Raw genomic sequence first — 19,965 nt, 5'->3', positions numbered from 1 at the left:
TTACAACATCTCTCTTAATCAGGCTCTCCTGCTAAGAAAGAACTCATAAAATCTCTAGTTTTCTAAGCACCAGAGTCATTCCTTGCACCCTCCTTCCTGCTATCAAGCCAACATCCTTCTCAACATCCCTTGCCTTCTTCCTTTGTCCCTACTCTGCCTATCAAAATCTTTTCCATGAAACCATTCCTCATTTCCCTAATTGTAAATTTACAGAACAGTCTAAGAGTTAAGAGGAAAATTGCAGGAAAAAAAAAAACCCTACAGTGTAAAGTGTATTCTATTTCTTGCCATGGAATGAAAAACATGAGATCAGTACTGATTCTGACATGACCTCCATGATCCTGGGTAAAACACCCAATCTTTCAGTTTGCTCACCAGCAAGACAAAGAAAAAAAAAATAGTACATTTATTGCTTATCTCAAAGGGTATTTATGAAGATCAAATTAGATAATATAAAGTGCTTAAAAGCTATGGCACTGTTAGCTATTATTATCAACACCAATATCCTATAGTTTCTATCTTAATATATCAATTGACATGAAATTCATTGTCATTAATAGACTTCTTGTCCTTGAATTTAAATCTACCTAACTGTAACTATTACCCATTGATCCTAATTCTGAGCTATGGAACAGCACAAATTTTAGCACCTCTTCGACATGTGTTTTCCAAATATCTAAAGATAACTTTCATGATCCCTCTAAGTGTTCTCTCCTTTTCAAGATAAATATTCACAATTCCCTTAACCTTGGCTCAGATGTCAGAGTGATTAGACTCATCATCATCTTCACCATCATCATCATCATCATCATGGTCTGATAGGTACAATCTGATAGATATTATCTTGTCTGTCATATACTGTTTCACCTTGATCAAAAGAGTACATGTTGTTTATTTCTTATTATATCTGCCAAGGTACCTAAGCATAATACTGTGCACACAGCAGGTGCTCAATATTGGTTTCTTATGACTATCATTTCAAAAGTCTAGTAAGGTTTTGTAATCAACAAAAAGTCAATGTTCAAAGCTGAACTTCCAAAAGAACTTAAATAAGAGATGTCTAAAGTTATACAAAAATGAGACCAGAGGATAGTTAGGATAAATGGCAAATAAAAGTGGCCATAAATCTCTGAAACTAACTTAAGTGATATGTACAAAGCAGTGAAACTCCTTCAACACGATGACTCCAAGAAGAAAGTTACTGCTTTCTAAACAATGCAACAGTAACCTGAATAAAATTTACCTCACTAAGTCACTGGGTTTTTTAAAGCTTTTGGGACAATAGGTACAGCAGTTGGCATATTTTGGCTCTGCTTCAAGTTCAGCCTGCTTATCCTTTATTTCACTAATTCGGTCTTTCTCTGCAGCAGACTGGACAAGCACTTTTTCAGAAACTGTGGCACTTTCTCGTGGTCTTATTTTTGCCAGTTCTGCTGTTTCTTCTTCTGTGAAAGTAATGACACCTGGACGAGATTTTCTAGGAGCAGTTCTTTCAGAATTTTCATCTTCTTCTTCCATGCACACAACTAAATCAAAAATACAAAAGAGAATTATCATTTTTACAATTTTTAAACATTCATAAACTTATAAGTATTAAACAAATACCTAAGATTTAAATACAGCAACAATACTTTTACATGATAATTATAACAAAAATGATGATTACAGTCAACTTTTATATAACGCTTTAAGACTTTATAAAACACTCTACAAATATTGTTGCATTTTATTCTAATGACACTGGGAAGTAGGAACTTGGGTATTAGGTTGCCCAGTGGATAGAGTGACAGGTTTGGAGTCAAGAAGACTCATCTTTCTGAGTTCAAATTCAGGGTCAGATGTTTATTTACTAGCTGTATGATCCTAGCCAAATCATATAGCCCTGGTTTGCCTCAGTTTCCTCATCTGTAAAATAAGCTGGAGAAGAAAAATCACAAACCACTCTAGTACCTTTGCCAAAAAAAAAATCCAAATGGGGTCCTGAAGAATCAGACACAATGAAAAATAACTGAACAACCAGAGGTTCTACTATTATTTCCTTTTTCACAGATGAGGATGATTAAATGATTTGCCCAAGATAACATAATAAGTGTCAAAGTCTGGATTTGAACATAGATCTTCTTGTCTCCAGGTCTATTTACTAAACCCTCTAGCTGGCTATATTAACATATTAATAATATTTAATAGTACTAAGAATATTAACTTTTGACATTTAAATTTAAAAATTGAATCACTGCAATTAAGTAATGCAAGCCAAAACAACTCTGAGGTTTCAAGTCACACCAAGCAAATTGGCAAAGATGATAAAAGATGGAAATAATCATGAAGGACTTGAGGAGGTGGGGGGGGGGGAGGTATACTATCCTGTTGTAGAAGAATTAATTATTCCAACAATTTTGCAAAGAAATTTATAATAAAGACAGTGATTTAAATGCCTGTATGTATGTGTGTGTATATATATATACATATATATGAATATATAGAATATATATTCAAAATATACATTCCTATAATAGCAAGTAATTGCAAACAAAATATGTAACAATTCACTAAGAAATGACTAAACAAGTTCTAGTGAATAAGTATAATGGAATATTATTGTTCTGTAAGAAGCAACAACTATAATAAAAGCAGAGGCATGCAAAATTTTAAATGAATGGAAAGAAAGTTAGGTTGGCAGAATCAGGAAAAAAAATACAATATAATTGGAAAAAATAGCAACATTAAAGTGAACAAAACTGAATGTTATTGAAGTATGACCAAGCTATATCCTAAAGAAGAAATATGGGATGGCATTACAACCCCCCCCACACCCCTTTTGTATAACTGGGGGTCTATTGCTTTAGTGAACTCTATACTTTGTCAGAATTCCTTTTATATTTTGGTTAGTTTTCCTAAATTGTTTTTTCCCTTTTAAAAATCAAAGATACCTTTAATACTAGGTATTTTAATGTTAATGCATTATTTTCAAAAAGACTGTAAGCAATGGGGAAAATGGGCATATGAGCTGTTAGAACTAAGATGCAATTCCTATCACCTTTCTAATCCTTTAGCTAATTCCATTTGTTATTTTTTTTCTTCCTAGTCATTTGAAATTTCTCCCTCTTTCTTTTTTTTTTAAGTTTTTGGAAGGCAATGAATTTAAGTGACTTGCCTAAGGTCACACAACTAGGTAATTATTAAGCAACTGCTGTGATCCTCCCTGACTCCAGGATTGGTACTCTATCCACTGCTCCACCTAGCTTCCCCTCTCCCTCTTTTTAGTATCTTAACAACTAATACTTCAATATCTTGAAATAGATTTTTGAGGTATATTTGCTTTGATATAGTACTTCTTCATAAGTTCGCTTTCTTAAAGGCCAGTTACCCAGAAACCAGGGTATTAAAATTCCAAAAGCATTAGTTTTAATATTATCAATGATCAGAAGAAATAGAAACACTGGCAAAAGATTTCTGAACACTTAAAGGAAATGTGCCAAAAGAAAAACAGTTTATAACTTCTTGAGCTGCTTTTATGGTAACTTAATCTTTCAAAAGGTATAGAGAAAACGAGGAAAAATTTTACTTTCACTAAGAAAAAATATTGCTGGCACTAAAAATACACATTTTTTTTAAATGTGAGGACTATAACTCAGGAATTATATACTTTGTTATTCTTCTGAAGTACTTTACTATTGACAATATCATACTCAGATTTAAATTTCAGTTTTACTAAACAAATCATGTAATCACTAAGTATCTCTAGCAACAAAGCAGAATTTATCTAGTATATCATAAATGTGTTTGACTTGCCTTGGTGGAGGGAATTCCCTAACTCACTGAATAAAATTAGCTCTTTTTACATATTCATAAAGCATTGCTACAGATATTTGAAATGGAATAGACTAAGAGAAGAATAACACATCCTAAATTATAGGAATGTTTATTAGACTGTTAAGAATAGTTATTCGGTACTTAATATTTCCATAAACTAAGGAAATTAATATGATTTGATAGTGTTAACTTATCTGAATAAATATGATTCATCTTATATTACTTAGGAACTAAAAGAAGCTGTGATTAATAATAATAACAAAAAACAATAAAATGCCTAAATTTGAATAGTAAATAAAAGGATTCAAAGGACTTAATGTTATGCAGTTCACATTAGGCTATGGAGATAAAAATAAGAATATTAAAATTATACCAAAGTATCAATCTCAAACATAACAATAATAAGTTAATTTTTTCTTTAATGGGATGAATTTTAAAATTATCTCAGTGGTAAATTTACTGGTTATGAGTGAGCAGCTAACTATTCAAGGACAACGGGTCTAAAAAAAGGTAAACTGAGTAACACCCTGGAATGCAGAATGGTTTAATTCCCTGAATTTAATCAATTTCAATTAAAAGAATATTTCTGGATAACAGTTTCAAATTGAGAAACAGTGAATTCTAAATCAGGGTGAAGTATAAATTATAAGGACTACCAAATACATATTTGAAAATTTCATCAAAGTGCTTCATACTGGAAAGGAAACAAGAAGGGATAAAATTACTTATGTTGATCTAAGCTTAACTGAAAATAGATATAAAGTAGGAAGAAGAAAAGTAGTAATGACATCTAGAAATTTCAGGAAATAATTCCAAAACAGAAAGCAACAATAAAACCCATGCCCTCTGAAGTATATAAGTAAATCTGTTCAGTACAGTTAACAAGGAAGGGTAAATTAACTATCTTAATGCAAAGGCATAAAAACTGAATACAATGTTGGTAGAGGACACTGGTTCTTAGTGGAAGGGATGAAACTTGTGATTGTACCAAGGGTATAGATAAAAGGTGGGCATACTTTATTTAAAATAATAATCAGATTGAGAGTTAGCATTTATATAAGTACTACTATATGCCAGGCACTGTGCTAAGCATTTATCTCACTTGATCCTGACAACACACCTGCAAGGGAGGTACTATTATCCCCATTTTGAACTAAGCCAAATAGAGGTGAAGTGACTTGCGCAGGACACCCAAGTAGTAAATATCTGATGTCAAATTTGAACTCATGTCTTCCTGAATTCAGGACCAGTGCTCTACTCTCTGTGTCACCTCAATACCTAAGTAAGACTAGCAACTGGGACAAATAAGGAAAAGACCTCCTGTACAAGATACAAGATGGCATTTGAATTTGGGTCTCAGGTCTTATGGGAAGCCAGGGATTCCAAGAGACAAGTGTAAGGAAGAAACTAATTAACAACTTCTTAAATTGCATTTAGAATAAATTTTGTCTTAGAAGGTAAAGGGGAATTCTTCCACAGTTAAGAAGACCAAATGAAATGTTACATCAGAGTACTTCATTTCTTTCATATAAATCTCAGCAACTATTTAAAAGGATCCCAGAAAAAACAATGGTAGGCTAGAATTAATGAAGACAAGTAGAGAGGTCTCATCAGGGACCCCAGGATGAATAGAGACATACAAGGAAGCTGGCAGAAGTGAGGAGAAAAGTAGGGGCAAGAAAGCCAGCACTAACTAGCAAATAAATCTGAAGCCAGAAGAGGTTGGGAAAAATAGTTTTACCAGGAAAACCATCAAGAGTACATGTGAACCAGAGATAAGAAAAAGAACCAAGGGTGGCAAGTTAAGGTAACACTCATAAAAAGACTTGAGCCTACTCTGAACAGGGCAGAGTACAAGCCAGAATTAGCTCCAGTAACCTAGAACCTGAAAACACCGACTCTGGCTTTTCAGAACTAAAGTATAAGAGGCTCAGCTCAAAAGAACTTCATTTCCCAACTCCAGGAACATATTGCTTTCTGATGAAATCTCATCATCATGGTGACTGATTCAGCTTGGATACTCAACACCTTCTCAGCTTATTCAGTTGTCTATTCCACTCACTCCCCTTTACTGGAAGGCTTTAATTAGAAAAATGAATTTCTCCCAAAGTGAACCTTTAAAAAGGACTGCAAATTTTCCATCCAACTTAAAATACTAAGCACACTGGCTTTCCTTTCTGTCATTTTTTCCAATTGTACCTGATTGTGACTGGGACTTTTCTGGCAAAGATATGGGAATGATTTGTCATTTCCTTCTAACAGCTCATTTTATAGATAAGGAAACTGAGGCAAACAGTTAAGTGATTTGCCCCAGGTCACGCAGTTAATAAGATTTGAAGAAAAGAAGATGCATCTTCCTGAATCCTCTTGGCCACCTAGCTGACCTCTAAAACCCTCCATATATTACCAACCAAACCTAGCAGAAAAGACATAGAAAACAAAAATACCATTTAAAATAACTATAGAAAGCATAAAAAACTTGCCAAGACACACAAAGGAAATGTACGAAACCAAAACACATTTCACACCATAAAGACAGATCTAAGCAACTGACAAAATTCTAATTGAGCTTTAGAGATCAAGCCAACATAATAAAAATGACTATTCGAATTTAATTTACTTTTAAATTTTGAAAAACTGACATTTAGTGATATAACTATCAAGCAATCAAAGAATTACTTTAGAGAGCTAAGAAAAATAGTAACAAAATTTATCTGGCACAAAAAAAGTCAAAATTATCAAGAGAATCAATGGGGGGAAAAATGAAGGTACTAGCAGTCAGATCTCAAACTATACTACAATGATTTATCAAAATAATCTGGTGTTACATAAAAATTTCATTGACCAACCATTTGCAAGTTTGATAAACCCAAATATCCAAGTGACTAGGAAAAGAATTCCCAATCTTGACAAAAACTGCTAGGAAAACTAGAAAGCAGTGGCAGAAGCCAGGCATAGACAGACATCTCAAACCATCTACCAAACTAAGCTTAAAATTGGTCCATGATTCGAACAAGGAAGAAATTCCTCTTATCCCTGGATAGAGGAAGAATAAATGGTCAAAGGATAGAGACCAAACAAGGGATAGAGAAGATTGGAGATGATAAAAATGATTATATAAAACAAAAAATTTTTTGTATAAGCAAAAATCAGTGCAATTAATAGGAAGGAAACAGTTAACAGAGAAAAAAAAATCTTTGCAGCAAAGTTGTCTGGTAAAGACAACTTTGTATAAGAAACTCTGTATAAGAAACCAAGTCAAATGATTAAAAATAAGAGAAACTACTATTCCCTTTAATTTAGAAAAAAAACATATCTTTTTGTCTGATCTTGTTACCTCTTAGACTTCTCTTCTTTAAGGATATGATTTCTCTCTCATCACACCCAATTTGGATCAAGGTACAACATGGAAACAAAGTAAAGACTGACAGATTGCTTTCTGTGGGGTGGGGGGTGGGGGAGGAGGGAAGTAAGATTGGGTGGAAAATTGTAAAACTCAAATAATATCTTTAATAAAAATTAATTTAAAAAATAAGAGAAACTCCTAACTGATAAATGGTCAGAGGATTGGTAAAGGCAGTTTTCAAAGAAATCAAAGGTATCAAGTAATATAAAAAAAATGCTCTAAATCATTAAAAATTAGAGAAATACAAATTAAAACACACTGAGGTACCACCTAATACCTTTTAGACTGGCTATCATAACAGAAAAGTAAAGTAATATATTCTGAAGAGGATATGGGAAAACAGGAACACTAATGCATTGCTAGTGGAGTTGTAAGACCATTCTGAAGAACATTTTGGAACTATTCTTAAAGGGTTGTGCATATCTCCCTTGACTGGCAATACCACGACTACTTCTATACCTCAAAGCGACCCAAGAAAATAAACTATTATGTGAATTCAGTTTTAGATTATATTTGAGTCCAAAATGACTCCATAACATTCAGTTTAAGATATCTAACAGGTTACTGAGGATGCAATATTAGAGATCACTAGAAAGCTACTGTGGTTGTTAGTAGCCAACTAGATAGCATACTAGGCTTGGAGTCAGGAAAACTCATCTTCTTGAGTTCCAAAATAGTCTCAGACACTTATAGGTTGTGTGACCAGGACTAGCTTTCTAGATGGATTAACCCTAACCCCATATGAAGTAACAAACAATCAGACATGACTGAAACAAATGAACAATGATAACTGAAAGTTTAAAGCTGAATATATAAATTTGAAAATCATCAACACAGAGAGGATAACTGAATCAATGAAAGCTGACAAGATCATCAAGTGAGATAGTACAGAGGAAGAAAAAGTACACAATGAAAAGCTAGGAAAAGCCTAACAGGTATCCCTTTAAGAAACTCAATGCATCTTTGGGTCAAGAAGGAAAAAATGTAATTGTTGAGAAAACAATTAAGCTCTATAGCTCATAGTAGGTTCAAAGCTCAGAGCACTTATGGAATGAGAAATGATGGCAAGCATTGTCATAATTTAAAAGGTGTCATCAGAGGTTCTTTTGAACTCTAATCTTCTAAGTATCCAGTATAAGCTGGGTGATAGAAATACAAAGAATCTTTTTTAAACCTTACCTTCAACAAGTTTATTCTAAAAGTCCCTTTTCTTCTCCTACCCACAAAAAAGTTAAAAAAATGCAATGGAGTGTAGGTTAAGTCCTTTTTAATATAGAAAGGCAATGTCATTTCTCTGCTTTACTTTGGTAATCATTTTCAAAGTTTTACTATCTCTATGACTTCATTAATAAATAATACCAGTAGTGGATAGTTTTTTAGAGCACTTTAACCCATGATCCTCACAAGACTCAAGTTGCTACTATTATCCATTTTTATCCCCAATATTTTATTCCTATGCTACATATGTGAAACTATGAAACAGGTTTAAGAGACTTTTTCCAGAGTCATTTAGTCAACAGATGTATGAGTTAAAGATTCGGGTCTTCCTGACTTCAAGATTCACATTGCCTATCCACTGTACCACTTAATTGTATCTAAATGACAAAAACACACGCAAAAAAAAAAACCTCCCCAAAAACATGGCTGTAACTCAAAAAAAAATGTAAACAATAGTTTACATTTTCAGCATGTTTTTGTTTTATTTTTAACAGTACATTAGCAGTTAACAGTTAAAATCTAGCAATATAGAAATGAGTAGATTTTTATAATTAGAAAAAAATTCACCACCTCCTCCTCCCTCTCCAGCACTCGCTACTGGAGAAGAGACAGTCTGATGCTTCTTCATATGTTTTTTGCAGTGAACTGTTGTTCGAAAACTCTCTTCACAAAAGGGACACTTATAAGGCTTCATACTCATGTGAGTTGCCATATGTCTCGTGAGACTCCCATTAGTAGTGAAGGATGCATTACAAATATTACAGCTGAATGCTTTTACGCCTGCAACAAAAACAATATTATCAAAACCAATGCAGCTACTCTGAAAAGACCACAGGAGGTTTAAAAGTCACAATTCTCTTCCTAAACAAAAATTAGTAAAAAAAAAAAAAAAAAAAATTGGTTGGTTGCTTTACTTACATTTTTTTTTCTAGGAAATGAGTTGTCTTAAAAACATAAGTATTCCACTGAGAGATCAGATTCTTTGTATTATCTACTCCAATAATTCTATAACTGACAGAGGTACCAAGGGATATAGACAGAACAGCAACATCCAAGGTTAATAAACCTCTCAAATAGCTTAAGTTTTCCTCAGTACTATTACATTTATGTTGCACTTTAATTAAAATTTCATTAAAAACAATTTTAAACTGTATTTTCCATCTAGACAATCTCTTGACGATAATGCATTCAAAAATTTACTCATGGAATACCCATGCAACTATATAGAGTTGCACTTCTTTTATCTGCACTAAAATATGGCTCTTTTAAGCTTTAAAGGATGCAATTCTTCCTCAAATTCCCTAATTTGATTAATTGTGTATATCTTATCCATTTAATGTCTATATTTCAGAAAGGAACATTTTCATAAACTGCTCACATAAGCACATTTCATGTGGGTCAAAGCAATGGTTTACAGTTCAATAAGGGAAAGGAACAAGTTATCCATATAGCAACAGGTTGAATACTTTTATTATATTATTATATTATATATATTATATTATCTGATCATTTTGCAACAACCCCAGAATGTAGATACTATTATTATCCCCCTTTTACAGTTGAATTAAAACAGGCAGAGCTTCAGTTACTTACCCAGGGTCACCCACTGCTACTGCATCTAAGGTTGAATTTAAACTCAGATTTCCTGACTCCAAGCTTCACACTCTATTTACTGTCTTTTAAATTAAAAATTTTCTAGGGCAGCTAGGTGGTACAGTGGATAGAATAATAGACTTGGAGTCAGGAGGATAGGAGTTCAAATCCCACCTCAGACACTTGACTCTTACTGTGTGACCTTGGGCAAGTCACTTAACCCTGATTGCCTTGTATCCAGGATCATCTCCAGTTATCCTAATTCATACCCAGCCACTGGTCCCAGGTAGTTCTGGAGGAGAAAGTGAGACTGGTGACTTAACATAAGACCCTCTCACTCACACAATCCATGAGCTTGTCATAGCATCATATGATATCATGGTTTTCTTCGAAATTGAAGGACATATTACACTAATTTATAAAATAAAATACTTTACAACATCATTCTTGGGTTATATTTGGTCAGACATTTAATTAACTCACACCTAAAAAGCTTCTAGATTTATTGAATTTCAAGTCCAGCCTGCAGTTGCCTTGGCAATATCAGATCAATATTGCTGGAGGTCCAGAATGTTTTAAAATGATAAGTAGAAATATTTAATGGGGAAAAACTCTGTGCTTTTAAGCCTCTTTTTTACTCACTAGACTAGGCAAACTTGGTTAAGTAATTTAGTGTCTCCAGATTAGTTTCTTCTAGGAAAAAAAAAGGTTCTGATATCTGCTATCTGACCTCACAGAGGTAGGACAGCTTGGTGGCGAGTGGATAGAGCACTGACCTTGGAGTCAGGGGGACAAGAGTTCAGATCTGGCCTCAGACACTTGCCACTTACTGGCTCTATGACTTTGGGCAAGTCACTGAATTCTAATTGCCTCCAGACCCATCTCTAATCATCTTGATTCATATCTGGTCACTGGATCCAGATGGCTCTGGAAGAGAAAGTGAGGCTGGTGACCTAGCACAGTTCCTCTCACTCAAATTTGATTCACATGCTTGTCATGGCATCAGTTCCCTGATGTGATGATCCTCTTTGAGAATGATGGACAAACACAAACATCATCATCATCATCATCATCTCACAGAGTTGCTGTATGTGTAAGAACTCATTAAAATGCAAAATATTTATGGAGTTGAAAAGGATCAAATAAATGACTTATATCAAAACCCTTTAATTCACAGATGAAAAAGTAAAGAGGTAAGTGGTATACCTAAGATCACAGAAGAGGTTAGGAGAAGACAGGATAAGAAAATGTTCTAATTTCACTGTGTTCTTTTCATATTCTCAAGTATACAAGCCTATTGGAAGTCTGAATTGCCAACATACTCAGAGCTTCACTCTTACTAAATGAAGTCTTCATAATCCATGCTGTAGCAATTCCCTTGTCTGAGGGACAGTCAAAGACTGGGTCTGCCTCAAGTAACAGGCTGACATTAAATTTTGCTCTATAATTCTCTACAGAATTGGGTTTTGCATATCACGAAATGTAAAAGCTAGCAGATTAAAAGATTTAAAAGAATTATTTTCTATAATATTATTTTTTCAATATTTAAAAGTTATAATTTATTAAGTATAGAGAAGCAAATAAACATAAAATATAAAGTACATGCCAAGCAACAATATATTAAGCTATAATAGCAAAAAGTAAGAGGAAAAAAAAGGAATGTGCTTGATGTATAAGAAGAAAATATGATAATAACAGTCAACTCCAAATAAAAATCAGACTTCATTACCTGTATGTGTCTTTTCATGGGACTTGAGAACACCTGAGGAAACAAATCCACGTCCACAGAGCTTGCATTTATAGGGCTTCTCACCAGTATGTGATCGAACGTGTTGTTTTAAGTGACTGGATTTCTTAAAACCTTTATTGCAATATTCACATCTATAATGAAAAGATAAAGAACTGATACTTGTCCAGGCTTATGAAACTAAAACGAGCAATGTGAAAAAAATACTACACTACCACATTTTATAAAATGAAATTTTATTTAAAAAAATGAAATTTAATGAAAATGAAATTTAAATCTTAAAAACCTATTATTAAAGTTAGAAATATATGAAAGTTTCAAGAAAATTCTAACATATACATATAATTAGCAATCATGATTACTATTATAGTTTATATCAAGTCATGTTTAATATAGTTTAATCTTGTATACTGCAAATAACAATACCTTACTAACCAGAATGCCACATTCCTGGATCATATAAAATAAAATGCTTTGTCATAAAAAAGATTCACAAGTAACTTTAGAATATTATATTGCCTCAGGGACATAATATTTTGCATAACAATAAACGCTGCTTTCTAATGATTACGATAGCTTGGTTTTACAGATTACTGATTAATAATGCAATATAAAACAGTTAACAAAATTGAAGCTTTTTTAAAAAACACAATTTGATGTGTTGAGTTTTTAAAGTTTTAATAAGCATTTTATTATTACTTTAAAATTTTACAATTATTTATAAGTTACAATTATTACATATTTTAATTTAATAATTTTATTATATATTCAAGTGTTTTTTAAATGTGAACCTAGAGACAAAAATAAAAATAGACTCTACTTAATGGTCATTATATAATACTATTTTCATGCAGCTCTAAATTTCAATGGGATATTGTATCATTATCTATTAACCAAAATGTTATCTGTACCTTACTGAAGCTCATAACAGAGATACACAAATATAATACTCCTAATATTCAAAGTAATGTTTATTTAGTATGAAAAACTATATTAAGCACAGATCAATCTAAAACAACAGGGAACTTACCCTGATGAATTCAGTTTAATAAATTCTAAGAAAATATAACATTAGGCAAAGCAACATTATGGAAAACAGTCATTTCCAAAGGAATAGTGTTTATATACAAATAGTACTCAACATCATAACAGCAAATTTCCTGGTTCTCAGTACAATTAATTATACCTGTAAGGCTGAAGTACCCTCTCATTTTACTGATGACCACCTGACAACCACTCTGTGGTTAGTCAACAACTATGTATGTTTGACTAAAATATACTAATGACATGACCTTGGTTAGGCAATGTTATAGAAAACACAATAGAATGCCATTTTTCGTATCTACATAAATTTCATATACATGTATAAAATGCATATACCTCTGTGTGTATGTGTGTGTAGAAAGCTATGTACATATGTACATATATGTGTGTATATATCTATGTATGTGTGTGTATACATACATGGATAGATGGATGTATACACACACACACACACATGAGTTACAATTTATTGTTTCCCAGGCAATTTTTCTGAGCCTAAATTTCTGAGAAGTATTCTTGTTAGAAAAGGTTTCTTCATTACAACAATGAAATTACATATCTGAGTCAGAGTTCTGAGCTAAATTAGGCTGAATGACCAAAATAAGCTAGTCATTAATATGGTGAGCCCCTGGTAGTTGGGGGTCATTAGATTGCCAAAAGAAAAGTGAAACAATCTAGATTGGAAATGGAGCGGGTGTATCTTTCATACTGATCAGAGTGAGACAATTCTGCTAGTAGTCCTTACATGTCCAGCCTGAGCAAGATAGGTAGACCCAGTCATCATCATCATCATCGTCATCATCATCACCACCATATCAACTAGCATTTCTATAGCACTTGAAGGTTTGTAAAGTACCTTATTAAAATATAAAACAAATAAATATCTCATTTGATCCTCACAACAGCCATGGGAAACAGGTATTATTATATTCTCATTTTATAGATGGGCAAACTAAAGTAGACAACAAATAAATGCCAGAGTCATCCAACTAGTAAGCTTCTGAGTTTGGACTTGAATTCAGGTCATACTGACTAGCAAGTTCTCCACTACACCACCCAGGAGGGAAAAGAAAAAGGACGGGAAGAGGAAAGGAAATTATAGGTCTGGTCAAATAATTATAAATTATAAATTTTTGAAGGTCACATATTTCATCATCTCACCACATCTACAGATATCTAAATATATGTGCTCCCCCTCCTCCACCTCCACCTTGACTGACAGACACACACACACACACACACACACACACACAATCAGATCAGGAAAACTTGAATTAAAATCCAGTTCCAAGCTGTGTGATCCTTGTTAAGTCACTTAACCTGATTGCCTCAGTTTCCTCAAATGTAAAATGGGGGCAATAACACCTGCCTCACAAGAGGACTATGAGAATCGAATAAAATAATACCTGTTTTTTAAAAAGTGCTCAGCATAGTATACAGCAAGACTAGGTTCTACAGAAAACTCTTAGTCCCTTCCTTCCTCCTTCATATCCAACTTTGTTGCTCATGGCCAACCTACTGGTGACAGGCTTTCCAACTTTTCAGAACCGATGTCAGTAAGAAGAGGGAAGCTTGTCATTGTCTTCAAGACCAGACTGGAGAGAGAGAGAGAGAGAGAGAGAGAGAGAGAGAGAGAGAGAGAGGAGAGAAGAGAGTGTGTGTATCTGTATGTGTGTCTGTGTCTCTGTCTCTGTGTGTCTGTACCTATCTATGTATGTGTCTGTGTCTCTATTTGTATGTCTGATGTAAGGGGATTTAATTTTAAGTATCTCTCTCACTCACACAGGCACACACATTGCTGTGAATAACTGGATCCTCAGAAAAAGACACAATATATTTTGTCTCCAAACACATCCCAATTAAACAATTATTTGAGTAGAGAAAATAGCTATAGGTATACCTGTAGGCCCGTCGAATTTGATCCTCACTCTCCTCAAGAAACTGGGGTCGCTGAGTTTGTAGTTCCAGTTCTTCTTGTGAATGTTCTTGAATCAAACGAGTTGTCTAAAATTAAAAAGATTCAGATTATCGTGAGACAAAATAAAAAAAAAAACAAGTCACTTAACTACCAGTATAATATTTACTATTTGAATGCCCCCAGGGTGAGTTATTTAATACCACTGGATCTAAATTTTCTCAGATATGAAAGGTTAAGATACTTAGAGAGGTTTTCAAGTTTTAAACTTAGGAGCCTTTGAAGGAAAATTAAAACACCTAAAAACATGTAAATGAATCTATGAAGCCATACAATTTTAATATTAAGATTATTCCTCTTATATGCCTCAAGCTGTATTGTGCCTATGCTAGATAAGACTGATTTTTAATATTTTCTTGGCTCCCATAAGAACTGAAGAGAAGAAATTCAAGAGACACAAGCCCGGTGTCTTGAGATCTGTGTCATATCCTAGAACAAAAGCAAAAAAACCCCAGAATTATTTTAGAAAACTCCATAAAATGGCAATTTGAGCTGGCAGTATACAACTTACAAACAGGTTGCATACCCCTCCCCACCAAAAAAGAAAAAAAGTTATTTGCAACTTGGAATGCATTTCTCACAGTAACCACTTCAAATCTTTTATTTTATCAAGCTCAGATTGTTCAAATCTGTACCTCATTATAGTGTATAATCTAATACTTAATTTTATTAAGAAGACTAAACACATCTGACTTGTGCATTCTAAATTTCCTTCTCACCCTCCAAACTTTAGAACTCTGATTTGACCTTTCTTTTTCCTTCTGTCTCAAATGAATGATTATCTACAGTTCTTGCTAAAGCAAATATATCCACCTCTTTTAACACTGGCTCCTACCTACCTACAAAATATGCTCAAGTCTTCCCTATCATAAAACAAAATGTAACAAAACCACCTATCCACTTCTTATCACATTTCATTCCTACTCTTCATTGACAAACTTTATTGACAAAGTTTATATTCATTGCCTGTACTCTAATTCTTCACTCACTCTTTTGAAATAGCATCATTCTACCACTCTATTAAAATTAATGTCTCAGAAGTCATCAGTAGATTTAACAACCAAATCCAGATACCTTTTTTCAGTTCAAATCCTTCATATCTGCCCAGGGCCTATTTACTAGCATTACCATCTTCCTTTTTTTTTTTTTATAAACCTTTGACTCCAAAGTGTCTTGTTTCTTTCTACCTCTCCAAAGCCTCCCTGATCTATTCATGCTACTTGGCTTTCCTCTCCTCCATTTCCCCCTCCTCCAAATTTACCCTCTTCTACTTTTTTAATGAGAGTATGAGAATGACAAGGTTAAACATTTTCTTTCTTAACTTCTATTTAAGAAGCTCTACAGACTTCCCCAGTTTAGAATCCCCAGCAGATTAAGAACTCCAGACTTAAATTTCCACATTCTGAAAAAGTTTGCATCAATTCCATATATATATATATATATATATATATATATATATATATATATATGTATATGTATGTATGTATATACACACACACACACACACACATATAGTCAATTTCCAAATTATGCAAAACTCCTCATTCTGAGTCTTCTATTACCACTAATGATATCTTAATCCAGATTTTTTATTACCTAAAACTAAAACTATTTCAATAGCTTTTAGTCTACCTATTCCTGATTTTGCTTGCATTCAAATGTACTTCTTTATATGCTTCCAGATTAATCTTCTTTATCTAAATATGATTACTTTAAGCTTTTACTCAAGATATTCCATGATTCCCCCTAAAAGGAACAAAATCCCAACTCCTTAGTTAAGCCTAAGGCTATTTAAATCTGATTACAGCCTTACTCTCTACCTTTATCTAACACTTCTCTATTTCAAGTACAATTCAATTAGATTAAAATTTGCTTTCTAGGAACACATTCCAAACTTTATCTTTGCTAATAATTCTCCATCCCTAGAATGTCTCAAACCACTCCCATACCTATTCTTGTTCCTGCCTCTTAAAACTCTACCCATCCTTCACATCCCAACTCAAATATAATTTCCTGAAAACTTTTCTAGCAAAAGGAAAGGGTTTTGAGTTGTTGTTGTTGTTTTTTTTTACCCCTTATCTTTTTTGGAATATGACTGAGGAGAGAAAGAACAGATATTAAAGGCTTATTTCAAGTGTAAGCTTAATATAGTGTGGAAAATCCTGTATTTGAGTGCAAATCCTGGGTCAAAAGCCAACTTGAGCCTCTTAAACTCTCCTCTTGACTGCCGAGAATGTGTGACTTATATGAGTTTTTAGTCCTCTAAAATTTTCAGATACTTTTGTATCTGTATCTGTAACCATTCAGATATGCCATTTATATTTTACTATCAATTTTTTTAGGTACCCAGGTTTTAAGACTTTACATTTAGCCCTACTAAATTTCATCTTAGTAGAGCAGTCCAACATTCTAGTCCATCAAGTTCTTTTTAGATCCTGACTGTTACAGAGTGAGGTGGCTCTTCCAGTTTAGTGCCATTTGTGATAAGTTTGCCAGGGGGAAATGTCACTGGAGACCTTTAAAGTGGATATTAAATTATTCACCTATTTTTAAGAACTAGTCATTGAATATACTATCACCTAACCTTATTTCTTCAACTTTTCCAAAGAATTAGCACAGATATTTTATGAAATTCTTTCCTAAAATGAAGGTACATCATAGCTGTAAAATCTCTCTAATCTATCAGTTTAGTAAATGATGCTCAAAAAGGAAATAAAGTTAATTAGGTAAATTTTATGGTGGGTTAGCTTTTTGTGATCACTACTATCTTTTACTAGATACTAATCTTTACAAAACTTGAGATAGAAATAGGTTAGGAAAGAAAATGTGGGAAATATGATGGATGAAGAAGTTATCAGGCCAAGTATATCCTTCCCTGCACTCCCTCCCTCACCCTTCAACTTAGCTTTAGTACTCATTGTTCTTTTTATTTTCCTTTTAATATTCTACAATATCACATCCTTTTTTTGCCTCTGTACTTGTGTCTTAAATACATTCAGAATTTTCTGTTCCTCAAAAAAGGAAATCATAATTCTACTACTGATCATGTTAGAAAAATTGCCAACTCTGCTGTAATCCTTATTGTAAAAAGACACACAAAAGTCTGTCTCAGAACATAATAGATACTGATTTCTGTTAATTTTCTCATTTTATCTGTTTAAAGGTGGATAATTCTATTATCTAGCATTTTGTAAAATCTTATTTTGTTAGTAGTGGTACTAAAGGGCAGCCAATGATAATATGTCTGGTGATAAATTCTATTAAAAGTTTAGCACTATCTCTGGAGGAACCCCTAATATTCCTTTGGAAACAAGTCATACTATCTAATTCATTCAGTTATGTACCTACCCTTGCTCTCTTTTTCTGAACATATATTCTTAAAAAAATCAGTTGAGTCATGACTTCCCTTTATATAAGGCATTCTGTACAATTTTCCTTTTTTCTTCATCTTTGAAAATGTTTCTCTGTCTTCAGAATTTACTTGTCAAGAGTTTTCTCCCTCGTAAGCTGATTTTCCTTGTAGAAATTCAGGCTGTGGAATTATGCCTATCCTTTCTCTTAATACTCTGAAATCCATCCTCCATAATTCAAGGGTGAGTATTAGACTATGGCAGGAATTTTTTTTCTCCTTTATTGCAAAATCTAAGATGACAAGTTCAATTTCAACTAAGATTCCCAATATTTCTATCCTAAAAACTAGTTTCTCTTTATTGATGAATATCAATTACAGAAGAGAATTTCCCCTTTTTAGTTCCTCTACCTTTAAAGAATAAAAGCATCACTTATCAATAACACAGTACAATAAATTATAAGCTGCTGTGCTTCTGACAGAAAGAGATCCAGCAGGTATCAAGATAACTAAAGATGTCCCCATCATTACTAGCCTACGCCCATTTGCATTCTGTTTCCTGAACTTCCAATTTACTTCTTTGTTCTGTGAAGGTGACTTGAAATTTAAAATAATTATTTGGCTTCCCTTTTTACTTCTTTGATTTTTATCTAAATACTCTTTTCAGTTCTCTTTTCTTCCAGGGTGTCACCACCTGGAAATAATCTTTTCTTTCATGGACTTCACCTCAAAAAGAACTGTATGTCAAAAGATTCATTAAACATTTATGGTAAAAGTACTATTCTGAGCACAGGGAGATATAAAAGTACTTGTTAATGTTAAGTCATGTTTCAGTCAGGTCCAAGTCTTTGTGAACCCATTTGGGGTTTTCTTGGCAAAGACACTGGAATGGTTTGCCATTTCCCTCTCCAGCTCATTTTACAAATGAAGAAACGGAGGCCATCAGGCTTAGGAGGCTTGCTCGGGGTCACTCAGCTAATAAATGGTTCAAAATGGATTTCAATTCAGACAATGAGTCTTCCTGACTACAGATCCAAATAGCCTACATCACCTGGCTTGCCTGATATAAAGTAGACATGATGTTATTCTCAAAGAGTTACATTAAGGCAGGCCTGATATGATTCATTTGCTTTCAGATAGCTTGTTAAGAATTTTTTTTGCATCAATCAAAAATGATTTAATTCTTACTCTTACTCATTGCTTTATTTCTTTTCTCTGTATCCAAAAAGAAGAAATCTTATTGATTTTTTCAGATGCTAATCACCAAACATCTGAAAAAAGCTCTCATGTCTACCAGCTTCTCTTCTTCAGGCTTTACCCAGTTCCTTCAAACAATCTTATATATCCTTAAATAAAAACTCTTCACCACTCCATTCATCCTTCTCTAGAAATTTTTTTATCAATGTACTTTCTCAACACTGGCAGTCAATGTTTTGAATATAATAGGATAAATTATAGTACGACTACTATCTCATTATAGAGCAGAATATGCTTCTTTTTTTTTTTAACAGGGGTTCTTTTTTCTGCAAAGTAAATGGGGTTAAGTGGCTTGCCCAAGGCCACACAGCTAGATAATTATTAAGTGTCTGAGACCGGATTTGAACCCAGGTACTCCTAACTCTAGGGTCGGTGCTTTATCCACTGTGCCACCTATCCACCCCAGAATATGCTTCTTTTAATGAGGCCAGGATGACATCTATTTTCAGATTGTCATCCTATACATTTGAACTTGAAGATCATATAAGTCCCTACATCTTTTTCAGACAAATCATGTCTCTTTCACCTTGTACTTGTAAAGTCAGGGTCTCTGAACCCTAGTA

General features: G+C 33.4%; 1 protein-coding gene across 7 annotated transcripts in view; it reads right to left on the bottom strand.

Moving 5' to 3' along the window:
* The window catches only part of LOC141499990 (zinc finger protein 236-like), a 150,715-nt gene that overhangs the window by 63,925 nt on the left and 66,825 nt on the right, over positions 1–19,965 (bottom strand). For 6 of the 7 annotated variants that reach the window (XM_074202823.1, XM_074202822.1, XM_074202824.1 and 3 more), the window contains exons 15-18: positions 14,722–14,825; positions 11,760–11,911; positions 9,008–9,217; positions 1,244–1,526 (exon numbers count right to left, since the gene is read on the bottom strand). In XM_074202823.1, coding sequence (XP_074058924.1) covers positions 1,244–1,526; positions 9,008–9,217; positions 11,760–11,911; positions 14,722–14,825 — 749 coding nt within the window. The remainder of the gene's footprint in view (positions 1–1,243; positions 1,527–9,007; positions 9,218–11,759; positions 11,912–14,721; positions 14,826–19,965) is intronic. The other variant, XM_074202825.1, reaches the window with a different exon arrangement.

The sequence above is a fragment of the Macrotis lagotis genome, chromosome X, assembly GCF_037893015.1.
Source record: "Macrotis lagotis isolate mMagLag1 chromosome X, bilby.v1.9.chrom.fasta, whole genome shotgun sequence".
Lineage (NCBI taxonomy): Eukaryota > Metazoa > Chordata > Mammalia > Peramelemorphia > Peramelidae > Macrotis > Macrotis lagotis.
Note: the sequence above shows the minus strand (reverse complement) of the source record. Positions and strands in the feature narration are given on the sequence as shown.